General features: G+C 43.9%; 1 protein-coding gene across 9 annotated transcripts in view; it reads left to right on the top strand.

Annotated features, from left to right (window-relative positions):
* Window positions 1-1,312: 1,312 nt before the first annotated feature.
* The window catches only part of LOC148028859 (sugar transport protein 7-like), a 34,427-nt gene continuing 21,236 nt past the window's right edge, over window positions 1,313-14,503 (top strand). Inside the window, exons 1-4 of one of the 9 annotated variants that reach the window (XM_087687625.1) lie at window positions 1,316-1,636; window positions 1,931-2,250; window positions 3,174-3,800; window positions 4,118-4,181. In XM_087687625.1, the coding sequence (XP_087543751.1) occupies window positions 1,522-1,636; window positions 1,931-2,250; window positions 3,174-3,800; window positions 4,118-4,147 (1,092 nt within the window). In that variant the 5' untranslated portion in view covers window positions 1,316-1,521 and the 3' untranslated portion in view covers window positions 4,148-4,181. Of the gene's footprint in view, window positions 1,637-1,930; window positions 2,251-2,304; window positions 3,093-3,173; window positions 3,801-4,112; window positions 4,182-4,690; window positions 5,100-14,503 lie in introns of those variants that run through there. The other 8 variants (XM_087687628.1, XM_087687626.1, XM_087687624.1 and 5 more) reach the window with 8 other exon arrangements.

The following is a 14,503-nucleotide window of genomic DNA, read 5'->3' as shown; positions in this document are numbered from 1 at the left end:
TGGGACTCTACTTCAAAGGTAGGCATGGATATTGTGTGCAAGAGTGTATGTAGTATATACCCTATGACTCTGTATATTTATGTATACAAGTATATTGTGGTTGTTAGTGAGAACTACATTTGACTCGGAAATGAAATGGTGAGAGCCAAACTTGCAGTATTTTGTGAAACGACAATGAAATACACCAATTTGAAATCATTATGGCTTTTCCATGTAGGAAAAGCTACAAATTTTGTCAATGTTGTGGTCCAAAGTATGAGAAGAAATGGAAGGGTCACTTCAACCTTGCATGGAATTGGTGACTAAATTGTGAATTGACATAGCAGGGAGGAAATTAATGCATGGTAACAAGTCATAGAGCATCATGTGCAAATGGATTTGCTTTTCCTAACTTGCATGGTAGTAAGTAACATTTGAAAGATGGTACATCATTGTATCCCTTTCATGTCTGTAAATAGTCTTCAATTGTTCAAATCAAAAGAGTGGTCTCATTTTAAAGGATTGGCATTTTCACAAGAAAGGTGATGATAAAGTTAATAGAAATGTGCGTGCATGAGGGCGGGCCTTATGATGACCTCTATGATATTTGTATAATAGTTGGGCATGCTTCCACATATAGCATACTTTATGTACTTACAAGGGAAATGGAGCAAGAGAGTGGAAGGTCCCTTAAATGGTAGCTCAATGGTTAGGACTTGGTTTAACACCCCCCCCCCCCCCCCCCTCCCCCGCCCATAGTTCCTTGTGGCATTAGCCTAACTATATGTAGTGTAAAATTCCTACAAGACTAGATTTCAATAACACATAGCTGTAGAGTTCGAAAGAGAAGAAGTCAATTACTTGGAGAAAGATACATAATCAAATAGAGCTTTAGTTTTGGTCTTACAATCTGCCTTTTCCATCAAGCCATGCTTGCTTTAATAGGTTAGTCGATTACAACTACTAGAGTTAGTTAGTTAGTTTGATTCGCTAAACCAACCTCCTTTTCCATAACCAACTTTTATAATGTGTGTGAAAGGAGATGCTGTAAGATGGGCATTGACATTTTCTCTTTTAAGCTAACAAACTAGTTACTTTAACATAAGTAGATATTGATAACAATTTTAGACACAAAAAAACCTTATATTTTGGAAATATGTTTGAGACCCTTATTTTATATTCATAAGGAAAAAATTGTCTAGAAGAAAATTGTAAACAACTATAGTAAGATATACAAAAGCATCCTTCAAATGTGCTAATATATCAATCGAGAGAGATATAGACCGTGTAGTCTTAAGAGAATAGTTTTGAGTTCCAACACAATAGGAAGAATCCCAGTATGCTCCAAAAGTATACTTCAAAGGTGTTTGTATATCCTCCAAAGGTGTTTGTGACGTGTGTGTGTGTGTGTATAGGGGAAGGGGGCTGGTTTAAGAGAGAAGTTTGAGAGAGAGAGAGAGAGTGTGTGTGTGTGTGTGAGATTTTAAGAGAAGTTTGAGAGAGAAAGACAGTGTTGGTGTGTGTTTTTCTTCGGTGCAGGATATGGTTAGTGAAGCAGGGTATGGGTATGCGAAAGGCACAACTTGGTACGTGGCGCTTGCTTGCATCACGGCTGCTACCGGGCAGCTTATCTTTGGCTATGACCTCGGTATATCCGGTAGGAGCAAAAATCCCCCCTCTCTGAGATTGTTGCTCTACTACATTCCTTGTGATGATGCCAACTTTTCACACAGCAATTCAATTGGACGCCCGAATGGGATTAGTTGAGCTCAATTCACATTGCATATGTGCTATGCTTGCAAGACAGTTTTATCTCCATGTTCAATTTTCAGTTACACAGACCTGTTTAATTTTCAGCCTGCTACATTGTCTCATGGGTCAGATACACAGACCTTGTGGTTCTCTGTATTGAGAGAAGCTGATGATCTTTTTGGAATGTTTTGCTATGCAGGGGGCGTTACAAGCATGGATGACTTCCTATTGAAATTTTTCCCCAAGGTTTATGAGCAAAGGCATTCAGCAAAAACTGACAACTACTGCAAGTTTGACAGCCAGGTTCTCACTGCATTCACATCCTCCCTTTATTTGGCAGGACTGATTGCAGCTATGGGCGCATCAGTCTTCATGAAGAAACATGGGAGGCGAGCTTGCATCATGGCAGGAGGAATCTGCTTCATTGTTGGGTCAGTGATCAATGGGGCTGCTCAAGACTTTGCCATGTTGCTTTTGGGGCGTATTGTACTTGGGATTGGACTTGGATTCACCATCCAGGTACTCCTTGTCTTCTACTAGGTCTCCTCAATATAACTTTACAGTTTGCTCAATGGTTTTCACATACAGTTAACCCATACATGGAATAAGCCCCAGCATGTCAGAGTTTTCTCACTAGAGGCTTGTTAACATATTCTTATTAGAGGCTTGCAGATTAACATGTATGGAGTAAGCCTAAGGATGTTGAGTGTATTCACTAAAGGCTACTCATGTGCGTGGTCAAGTATGCCCATATAACACAAGAAATTAATTACACATGCAGTAACTGTCAACATCATGAACTTTTGCAAAAGAGCCACCCCATACCTAGCCTGTTGCACTAGTGGGGGAAGGGGATTGCATTGCGCCCTGTGCCTGCGGTCGATCCTTATCCCCTACTTCAACAGGCTAGGGGTGCACCAGCTATCACTGTCTCCGCACTGCAACAGCTAGGTACGTGCTAGCTCCCTTGAAGAAGAATATGATGACGTTGGAGTTCTCCAAAGTTTTGAGAAGCGGAGATCTGTATGCAGGAAAATGTCTAAAGCTTCCACAAGAAAATTTAGACAAATTCCCACTGTTATTCCCACATTGTGAGTTGTGACAACATGTTGAGCTTCTGTGTGGGAGGGACCATATACCTTGCTAGGTGTGGTTCGGGTGGGGGGCGCCCCGGCCCCCCAGCCTCCTCTCCGTACCTAGCTAGGTATGCGGTGCCTCCCTAGCAGCAGCTCATGATTTTGACGACTATGTTAGGGAAAGACAAGGGAAAAGAGCACCTGTTCCTACATGGAAAATGTCGAAGACTTCTTATGTTCTTTTCGTGTGACATGTAGTGCTATCACCAAATTCCTATAATATATGTAAGACTTATCTTTCACCTCTGCACTTAACTTGAGCTGACACCTATGTCATTATTAAACAACATGCTTTTTTCCCTGTAGACTGTGCCCATATATCTCTGTGAGATGGCCCCTCCAAGCATGAGAGGTGGGCTCAATGGCATGTCCCAGATAGCTCTCTCCACAGGTGTATTACTAGCCTTCCTCATCAACTATGAAACTGCAAAGATTAAGAAATGGGGATGGAGAATCTCCCTAGGGTGCTCTATATTCCCCTCCATCTTAATCACATTGGGCTCCACATTCTTGCCTGACACACCTAGCAGCCTCATTGAAAGGGGCCACATTGAGACAGGACTGCATGTGCTACAGAAGATGAGAGGGACAGTCAATGTACAGGCTGAGTATGAGGACTTGTTACAGGCAAGCCAAGCATCCAAGGCAGTGGAGAACCCATGGAGGTGCATGATGAAGAGGGAATACAGGCCTCAGCTGGTGATGGCAGTTGCTATTCCTTGGTTTATGCAGTTCACAGGGATCAACATTGTCACCTTCTATGCGCCTGTCCTCTTCCAAACGCTGGGATTGGGCTCCAGTTCATCCCTGTATTCTGCAGCCATCCTGGGAGCAGCAGCTCTTTTGTCTGCCATTCTGGCAGCTCTGCTAGTTGACAAGGTCGGCAGACGCGCTCTCTTAATACATGGAGCACTGCAGATGCTTCTCTGTCTGGTAAGACCTCTTTTAGGGTGCTTTCTACTTGGCTTCTGTTGTGCTTGTTCAATTTTTGGCTGCACTGAACATATGCTTCTCTCTAATATTCAATTAGGTGCTTGTCAGATATCATTTTGTGTGCTTATTCAGTTTTTGGCTGCACTGAAAGATGCTTCTCTCTGTGATAAAACCTCAATTAGGTGCTTTTTATTTAGCATTTTGTATGGTTAATTAACTTTGGGTACACTAAACAAATGCTTTTCTCTCATGTAAGACCCAGTTACCTTCTCTAGTTAGCTTTTGGTGTGCTTAATTAAGTTTTGGCTGCAGAACAGACACTTCTTTCTCTGGTAAAAACCCAATGAGGTGCTTGATTAACTTTTGGAAAACCTCAATAAGGTACTGTGCTCGCTTAAATTTTGGCTGCATTAAACAGATTCTTCTCTCTCTTGAGAAAATCCAAACTAGGGGCTTTCTAGTTACTTTTGGGTGTGCTTAGTTAACTTGTGGCAGATGCTTATTTCTGTAGTAAAACCTAAATTAGTTGCTTGTACTTAGTTAGCTGCGGATGTGCTTAGTTAACGTTTAGCTGCATTCAATAGATGCTTTTAGTTAGCTTTTGGTGTGCTAAGGGTCATACCACACACAGCTCGGTGGACTAGTCTTTTTGGGAGTCTTGCAAGTAAACTGAACATCATGTGGCATGTCCTTTGACTCCTTACTAAAAGTATGGCTACTTTTACTTTGAAAGTCTAGTCAAGACTCTAGGTGTGACACTACCCTAAAATGTAATGTTGCTCCCATTGAAAACAATGAATGGTTGATGGGATGGGTACAAATGGAATTTAATGAATGCATTTTAGCTATGATTTGTATGTTTGCCACATAAAACCTTGATCTATCTACAGTTGGACAATACTTATTGGTGGGATAAATGAATAAAAATAACTATCGGTACCTATTGGATGACAAGTTGAGAAGGGGGAGGATGGTGGACGGATTTCACGAGCTGTGGGATGTGTGGAGCCAAGACTTGGTTGACTTAATTAACTATATTAGAAAATCTTGCCATCATTGCTGAATTTAATCTGGGCCTTATCAAACTAATACCCAAGATGCTGGAAAGGAGGAAAACCTAGCCACTGGAGGCTCTTAACTATGGTGAATTTTGCTTACAAGATTTTTGCGAAGCTGCTTGCATTAAGAATTAAATTCTCTCTCTCCAAGATAATTCATCCTAGGCAGTATGGCTTTGTCTATGGAAGGACAATATAAGATGCCATTTTAAATCTTGTCTTTTCAATGGATCTTGTTCTTAATTCTGAAGCTGAATTTATGCTTCTCAACATGGATTTCAATAAAGCATATGATCGGGCAAGTTGGTCCTTCATCTTGGCTGTCCTCGAGGCAATGGGTTTTGGTTCTACCTTTGTTAAAATGGTGGCTACTCTGTTCATAAATGCTTTAGTGTGTGTTAGCGCTGTTTCTACACCCTTTGAGCTATGGAGATTGGTTAAACAATGTCACCCTTGCTCTTTGCCTCAAAGCCAATCCCTTGCTGTGCAAAATTGACCAAGGCAAGAAGAAGAGGAGGAAGAAGATGTAGAGGATCCCTAAGATCCAAGATTTCCACTTGAAAGTTCACTTGCAGTAAAGAACAGTGGACAGAGTGAATTGGAAAACTCGAAACTCAACCTCGGGAGAAAAGCCACTAGCTTTGTGCATCCATGCGGGAAGGAATACGAAGGCCTCGTCACCAAGACGTGGTTGAACCTCCAAGGCCTCGATCTAGGTAGATCCTCGAGATCCTGGGTATCAATAGGTGAGATGACCGTTGGAAGGAAGCCACCCCATCCAAGAGTAGAAGAAGAAGGTAAAAGGCTTATGCCAGGGTGTGCGAAAGATTGAGCGGTGGGTGGGGACCCCCTTTGAAGCAGGAGGAAGAGGAGCCCCCTCTGAAGTCGCAGTAGATGTAGATGCCCCCTCGGAGGGCAAAGAAAGATCATCCCCCTTTGAATCCCCCCCTTGAGGTAGATAGGGAATCCAAAAACTCTAGTGTCAAGAGTGCAGCGGTGCGGAAGCGTAAGAGTGAAAGAGAGAGAACGGAGAGAGAGAGGAGAGAGAAAGAGACAGTGGAAGATGAAGATCTGCTGTATAAAGTGTGCTGTATACAAAGATATGCAGATATGTACACGGGCGCAGTGCGCTGGACTGCGTGTCTCCATCTCGATGATGCAACCTGCTGTTCACCTCGAAGTCCGTTGCAGTTTGCACAATCTCCTGTCTAACAGAGACGGAATCTGCGCGAGTCTCCAGCCTGTAATATGCGAGTAGAAGAGTGTAGGAGACTCCTAGAAATCACGACTATAAATAGCCAAAATCTAGGTGCCAGATAATTGCATGTCGGCTGCATTTAAATGCAGCTGATTGTACGGAAGCAGGTCGGACTGCCACGTGGCAGTTCGACTGCACAGTCCGACTGGATTGTGGACTGTGCAGTCTGACTAGGCGACTGATCTCTAACACATAGATCATAGACTCTGAGATGTCTGAGGACGACAAAGGAAGTGCCGCCGGTTGTGCCGAATAAGGTATCTGGGGTGGTGAAGAACTTCCAGAGGTAGCCTCTTGAACCTGAGTAAGCGAGGGTGGAGAAGGGTGGAGCTCTAGCTAAGCAATGAGTGGGCAACAATTGCTGCTTCTCAATGGAGCGGACTGGGAAGCCAAGAAGAGGAAGGAGTCGAGCAGCCATTGTCTCTTGAAGGAGCGGATTGATGAGGAGACGGTATCAAACAATCACTGTCTCTCGATGGAGTGGATTGTAGAACTGTGGGCCGTGGTAGCCATTGTACCTGAAAATAGGTGGGAGAAGACCGCAGTTGGCATTGCGATGATCTCCAGGAGGTCATAGCGCTAATCGATCCTCCATGTGCTCGAAAGGACTTAGTGCACATCAGATGCGTTTGATTGCCTTGAGCATATTACTCTGATAGTTGATGCAAAATGATCTTTGTGGCCCAGAAAGGAGAGGTGGCACAGGTAGTGTTGAGTGGGAGAGGCATATACTCCGGGGGGGGTGGGGAATAAAGGTTGAAATCGGCAAGCATCGGTTGTGTGTTTGGTGATGCCACAATAGGAGCACCTAGTAGACTGGTCATCTGCTGGTAGAGAAGCCATGGGTACCAATGTGCCTTGCTGAAGAAGGAAGAGGTCAGCCGCGAACCATGAACTGCATTGTTCGCCTCAAGGGGTGGGAGGGTAGTGGAAGGGTTGGAAGTGAACTGCCGGTGGAAGGAGGATGCTACCAGTAGTAAGAGGTTGCATCCAACAACTAGGAGTAGCCATCGACTGACTTGGAAGAGCTGCCAACGGCTACAAACACAACTTCTGGCAATAGAAGTACGTGTTGGAATGCCATCAGTAGTCAGGAAGTACTGGCAGCAGTCCAACGGACCAGGTAGAACTGCCAGCAGAAAAACGTAGGGTACAAGAGTATGGTGGAGCTGCCAACTGAAGTGAGGAGCTATCGATTGAGGAGGAGTTGCTAGCTAGAAACACAAGGTTCAGCAAATAAGAAAGAGCTACCGGGTTGTAGAGAATATCCGCCAACAACAAGGAGGAGCCGCTTGCTATCAGTAGGCTGAAACACAGGCAAAAAACAATAGGTGTAGGGGAGAGCAGCCGCTAGGTAAGGTGTTGATGGAGTGGAAGAAAAAAGAGAAGTGGATGCCGAACCCGCGATCTTTGCCATTGTTTGAGCAGATCGAGCTGTGATACCATGTCAAAAGACGACGTACCAGTGAGATAGTAGGGTTTGTGGCGAGGAACATAGAGTGAGCTTGGCAAACACTGAGAAGAGAAGAGAAGAGAGAAGAAACTCTGATGAATGGAATGATGAAGTTTTGAATCATGGAGTGAATGTGATATAAGGGAACAAGGGTATCGTAGCACAAGGAAGATGATGAAGACAGCCACGAACCATGAACCACAATGTCCTCTTAAATGGGTGTGAAGGTAGTGGAGAGGCTGGAGAGAAGAGATGATGGACTGAATGAATTAGCTATGAAGAATGAGTGACAGAGGCAGCCTATAAATAGGCAAGAGATTGTCTAGGGTGGCGCCTGGAGGAAGGGTGCCAACCGTCTAGGGTGGTGCCCCACTGTGGGCGCCCAGCCCCTTTTTGGGGCTGTTCAACTGTGAAACCCTAAATGCAAAACACAAAACACAAATTGCAGGTGAATGGGTTTCTCAATAGGCACATGTTTACTACCAGCAAGCCTGAAGGAGGAATGCATCTTTCCTTTTGCCTAACAAGGCAAGGCTAGCTAGTCTTACATTGTTGAACATAAGGTAATTTGATCGCCATGGACTCTTAGCATGAAGCACTGGATTGCTAGTGCTCGTATTAAAGGCGGTGCACGGCTTGACATAAGCTGGGAGGATCTATTGTGCACCCAAATTCCCATACTACTGCCACAAGCTTAGGTGCACAAGCCCTTGTCAAGGAATGGAGGAGCATGCTAAACGAGGTGCATTGGGAAGAAGCTGAGGATAGGAGAGGAGATTCGTGTCTCCTACAAAAGATTTGGATTGCCCCATTGTCGGTGATCCCCCCCTTGTCCCAGTTGTGGTGGATCATAAGCTATCTAAGACTCTCCATGAAGCTCTTTCACCATACTATGATCCATACCCCATTTCACATTCATTTGGACACATAATTGTGGCTTGGATGATTACACAAAGTTGGAGTGTGCCTATTGGTGAAAATATTGGCCATTGCCTATGTAAAGTGACTAGTACAGGTTGGTTGGATAGTTTTGCATCATGGTAGACAAAGAGGTGGAAAGCCTATCTCTATTTAACACATGGTAGTTTAACCAATTAGTGCAAGTTTAACTAGGAAACTTGTCTAGACTTGTGTGACCTATTACATTAGTTTTAGATATACAAACAACTTTCTAATTAACTTGTTATAATATGGTTCGTTCACATAATATTAGCATGAATACAAAGTCAATGGAAAGCAATCATTTTTGGAAATCATAATCTTTATTTCAAAGTTGTACAATTGTTGTCTTATTGCATCAATTTCAGTCAATATATAGGATTCTATGTGAAGGCAAAATCATAATCTACCCTTAGCTAGTATTAGGGCCTTTCAGGAGACCCATCCTAAGCTCACAGGGGGTTACACTAGTCCTAGCACGCCGAAGGAATTGCGTGCCTACTGTCCTAGCTAACTCCTAATCCCTACAGAGTGAGCTCTTGTGTCGTATGGTGGCCTTAACATCCAGAGCAAACAAACAACTCCTTGGTGAAGAGCTTATAGTAGTTGACCTTGGGGGATGTCTAGTGTGGATTTTGAAAAGTTCAACTTGTGTTGATATAACCATAACTTAGAATACCCAATCATTCAAATAGTCCTTTCTAATGCACCAAGTAATTGTTGCAATATAACTTATGCATATGAATCTATTCCAGATGCCCTCTCCTTTGGTATAGGCAACACACAATTCATCTAAGTTGTCACGAATTGTTAAGAAACCACTTATTTAGTTTACATCCTTCATTTACGGTTTCGCACTAACAACCCTAAAAAGGGCCAGTGTCCACATTTTGGCCACTTTTTTGGTGGGCGCTCACATAGTGGTGCGCCAACCTAGACAACTTATGCCTATAAATAGCAATCACTTCATTCATTTTTCACTCTCTTTAGTCATTCTTGACCATCTTCTTTGGTCAACACCACCACTTCCCTTCTCTCACCAGCCCATTTCATTGCCCTTACACCCCTTCAGGAGGATATTGCGGTTCGTGGCTCATGGCTGTCTTCACCCTTCCTCTTTTGCTTCAAGTGCCATGTTCCAACATTAGGCTTTGTGTTTAGAGCATCTTTCACCTAGCGTCACCATTATTTGCTTGGCGTCAACACCCTTTTTCATTAGGCCCCACCTTCACCTACGTTTTTCAATGTGGAGATCTCCTTGCCTAGCATGATCATCTCCAACTTGACGTTAGCATCCTAGCCTTAGGAGACAATCTCCATCACCAAGCCTTAGTGATCTCATCACTCATCTATCAGAGGGGTTGTTGGAACCTACGTTTTTGTAGCCTGGCTTCTTCTCCATCACTTGGCATCACTCATCTATCTCACATAGGCTTCTATGATGTGTTTTGGTGGCCTAGCTCATCCTCAATCATCTAGCGTCATCATTATCCACCTGACGTCATCATCTAGAGTGCTCTCCTTGTGTTTGATAGCTTTGACACTCTGGGATTTGCATTTTGTTGCCGAGGTCATTCCCTAACATCAGAGGATTACTGTTCGCTCCCTTGATAGCTGGTGATCATCTTTCAAGTCTCCGACAACATTAGAGGACTGCGGTTCGCTCCCTTGATAGCTGTCCTTTACCTTCCAGTGATTACTTCGATAGCCATTGCTTGGAGGGCTGCGTTTTGGCTCCCTTCACTGTGTAGATTTCCCACAAATGTTGCCACTCGATTCAAATAGGACAATGCAGTTATCTTTTGAGCTTTGACTCTGTTGTATCAACTTTTCTTCTCATAGGGTGATTCAATGCATCATCACTGTGTTCTTGTGTTTTTGCGTTTCTCTTCTCTCTTAGTGTTTGCCATAGACACTTTGTGTTATTACCCGCAAACCCTATAGTTTGTCTGCAATGTCACTTATTTTGACATGGTATCAGAGTATACATGTTATTTTTGACATGGTATAAGAGTGTAAGAACTTAGAGAGCTAAGGACCTTGTTCATCAGAGAAGGCAAAGATAGATTGTGGGTTCGGCATCATCTATTGATTTTCCCCTTCATTTTTGCTGCGTCACTAGGAGAGAGAGATACCCTTCTCTTCCTCTCCCATCCGCCCTCCCTTTTACAGGTTGACACTTTGGTGCTATGATTTCTTCATAGGCAAATGGACACCATTGGGTGATTCCCTTTCGGCATTCGCACTGATAGTCCCAAAAAGGGTTGGTATCCACATTTTGGCCACTTTTTTAGTGGGCACCCAAACAATGTTACGCCACCCTAGACATCTTATGCCCTTAAATAGGTAGTCAATTCATTCATTTTTCACTCTCTTCAATCATTCTTGACCATCTTCTCCGGTCACCACTACCACCACCACCACCACTTCCCTTCTCTTACCAGTCCCTTCCACTGCTCTTACACCCCTTTAGGACATTGTGATTTGTGGCTCATGGCTACCTTCACCCTTTCTCTTTTGCTTCAAGCACCCTATTCAAGCATTAGGCTTTGCTTTTGGAGCATCGTTTACCTGGCACCACCATCATTTGCTTGGCATCAGCATCCTTTTCCATTAGGTTCCACCTTTAGCCGCGTCTTTTATTGTGGAGATGTTCTTCTTGCTTAGTCCAACTTGACATAAACATCCTAGCCTTTGGCGACAATCTCCAACACCGAGCGCCTCTGATTTCATCATTTGTCTATCACAGTGGCTGCTCCAGGGACCTACGTTTTTGTAGCTTGGCTCCTCCATCACATGGCGTCACTCATTTGTCATAGAGGCTGTAGGGACTTGTGTTTTTGTAGCCTGGCTCATTCTCCATGATCCCTGGCATTCACATCTGGGATGCACTCCTTGCATTTGACAGCTTCGACACTCTGGGATTTGTGTTTAGTTGCCTAGGTCATTCCCATCATTAGAGGACTACAGTTTGCTCCCTCGATAGATGGTGATCATCTTCCACATGTTTAACATCATCAAATGATTGCGGTTCACTCGTTGGACAACTGTCTATCACCCTCCAGTGATTACTTCGATAGCCACCGCTCAAAGCATTGTGTTTTGCTCCCTTCATTGTGTAGATTTCCCACAGGTATTGCCGCTTGATTCAGACAAGACAATGCAATTAACTTTTGAGCTTCAACTCCATTGTATAAACTTTTCTTCTCATAGCATGATTCAGTGCATCATCTTCGTGTTCTTCTTGTGTTTTTGCGTTTCACTTCTCTCTCAGTATTTGTCGTACACACTCTATGTTACTGCTTGCAAACCCTATTGTCTCTCTGCATTCACTTATTTTGACATGGTATCAGAGCGCAAGAGCTCAGAGAGTTAAAGACCCTGTTCATTAGAGAAGGCAAAGATAGGTTGTGGGTTTGGCATCATCTATTGATTTTCCCCTTCATTTTCGCTACATGACTAGGAGACAGAGATACCCTTCTCTTCCTCTCCCACCCACTCTCCCTTTTACAAGTTAACACTTCGGTGCTATGACTTCTCCACAAGTAGATGGACATACCACTGGGTGCTCCTCTTTCAGCATTCGCACTGACAATCCCAAAAAGGGAAGTGTCCACATTTTGGCCACTTTTTCAGTGGGCGCCCACATAGTGGTGCGCCACCTTAGACAATGTATGCCTTTAAATAGTCAATCACTTCATCCGTTTTCCATTCTCTTCAGTCATTCTTGACCATCTTCTTCAGTTACCACCACCACCTCCCTTCTCTTACCAACCCCTTCCACTACCCTCACACCCCTTTAGGGAGGAGATTGCGATTTGTGGCTCATGGTTGCCTTCACCCTTCCTCTTTTGCTTTAGGCACCGTGTTCTAGCATCATGCTTTGTGTTTGGAGCATCTTTCACCTTGTGTCACCATCATGGCGTCAACACCCTTTTCCATTAGGTTCCACCTTGTCTTGCGTTCTTAGTGTGGAGATCTCCTCCTTGCCCAGCGTCATTATCTCTAGCTTGATGTCAACATCCTACCCTTTAGCGACAGTCTCCATCATTGAGCATCAGTGATTTCATAACTCGTCTATCATAGGGGATGTCGGGCCTTGTGTTTTTGCACTCAGGCTCTTCCTCCATTACCTGGTGTCACTCATCTGCCAAAGAGGTTGCTGGGACTTGTGTTTTTGCAACCCGGCTCATTCTCCATCATCTGGCGTCATCATTATCTACCTGGCATCAACATCTGGGCTTCTCTTCCTACGTTTGACAGCTTTGATACTCTGGGATTTGTGTTTTGTTGCCCAGGTCATTTCTCAACATTAAAGGACTGCGGTTCACCCCCATGATACAGTTGGTGATCATCTTCCACATCTCCTATAGCATCAGAGGACTTTGGTTCGCTCCCTCCACACATTCGAGTGATTACATCGATAGCCCACCGCTTGGAGGACTGCGTTTCACTCCTTTTATTATTGAGATTTCCCATAGGTGCTGCCACTTGATTCAAATAGAACAATGCAATTATCGGCTGTATCAGCTTATCTTCTCATAGCATATTTTAGTGCATCATCACCATGTTCTTCTTGTGTTTCTGTGTTTCTCTTCTCTCTTAGTGTTTGCTGTACACACTTTATGTTACTACGTGCAAACCCTACTATCTCTCTATATTGTCACTTATTTTGACATGGTATTAGAGCATACCTGCTATTTTTGACATGATATTGGAGCGCAAGAGCTTAGAGAGTTAAAGACCCTGTTTATCAGAGCAAGGCAAGACAAATTGTGGGTTCCCCTTCATTTCCGTTGCATCATTAGGAGACATAGATACCCTTCTCTTGCTCTCCCACCTACCCTCCCTTTTACAGGTTGATACTTCGGTGCTATGATGTCTCCATAGGCAGATAGATAGACCATTGGGTGCTCCTCTTTTGGCATTCGAATTGATAGTCCCAAAAAGGGATTGTGTCCACATTTTGGCCACTTTTTCAGTGGGCGCCTACATAGTGGTGTGCCATCCTAAACAGCTTATGCCTATAGATAAGCAATCACTTCATTAAAATTTCACTCTCTTCAGTCATTCTTGACTACCTTCTCTAGTCACCACCACCACCACCTCCCTTCTCTTACTAGCCCCTTCCACTGCCCTCACACCCCTTCAAGAGGACATAGCAATTTGTGGCTCATGGCTGCGTTCACCCTTCCTCTTTTGCTTGAGGCACTCTGCTCCAACATTAGGCTTTACGTTTAGAGCATTTTTCACTTGGCGTCACCATCATTTGCTTGGTGTTAGCACCCTTTTCCATTATGCTCCACCTTCACCTACGTTTTTTAGTGTGGAGATCTTCTCCTTGCTTGGCATCATCATCTCTAACTTGGCATCAGCTTCCTAGCCTTTGGCGACAGTCTCCATCACTGAGCGTTAGTGATTTCGTCACTCGTCTGTCACAAGGGATGCTGCTAGGACTTGGCGTTTTTGTAGTGAGCCACCTCCTTCATCACATGATGTCTCTCGTCTGTCACAGAGGTTGCTGGGACTTGTGTTTTCGCAGCTCGACTCATACTCCATCATTTGGTGTCATCATTATCCACCTTGCATCAGCATCTCGGCTTCTCTCCTTGCACTCGACAGCTTCGACACCTTGGGATTTGCATTTTGTTGCCTAGGTCATTTCCTAGGATCAGAGGATTGCAGTTCGCTCCCTCGATAGCTGGTGATCATCTTTCACATCTCCGACAACATCAGAGGATTGTGGTTCGCTTCCTCGATACCTTCCAGTGATTACTTCGATAGTCCATTGCTCGGAGGATTGCATTTTGCTCCCTTCACTATGTAGATTTGCCTAAGGTGTTGCTGCTTGATTCAGATATGACAATCTAGTTATCTTTTGAGCTTCGACTTTGTTGTATCAGCTTTTCTTCTCATAGTATGATTTAGTGCATCATCAACGTGTTTTTCTTATGTTTCTGCATTTCTCCTCTCTCAGTGTTTGTCGTACAGACTA

The sequence above is a fragment of the Lygodium microphyllum genome, chromosome 11 (assembly GCF_053477565.2).
Source record: "Lygodium microphyllum isolate KBCC chromosome 11, Lygodium_microphyllum_v1.1.10, whole genome shotgun sequence".
NCBI classification, from domain to species: Eukaryota; Viridiplantae; Streptophyta; class Polypodiopsida; order Schizaeales; family Lygodiaceae; genus Lygodium; species Lygodium microphyllum.
Note: the sequence above shows the minus strand (reverse complement) of the source record. Positions and strands in the feature narration are given on the sequence as shown.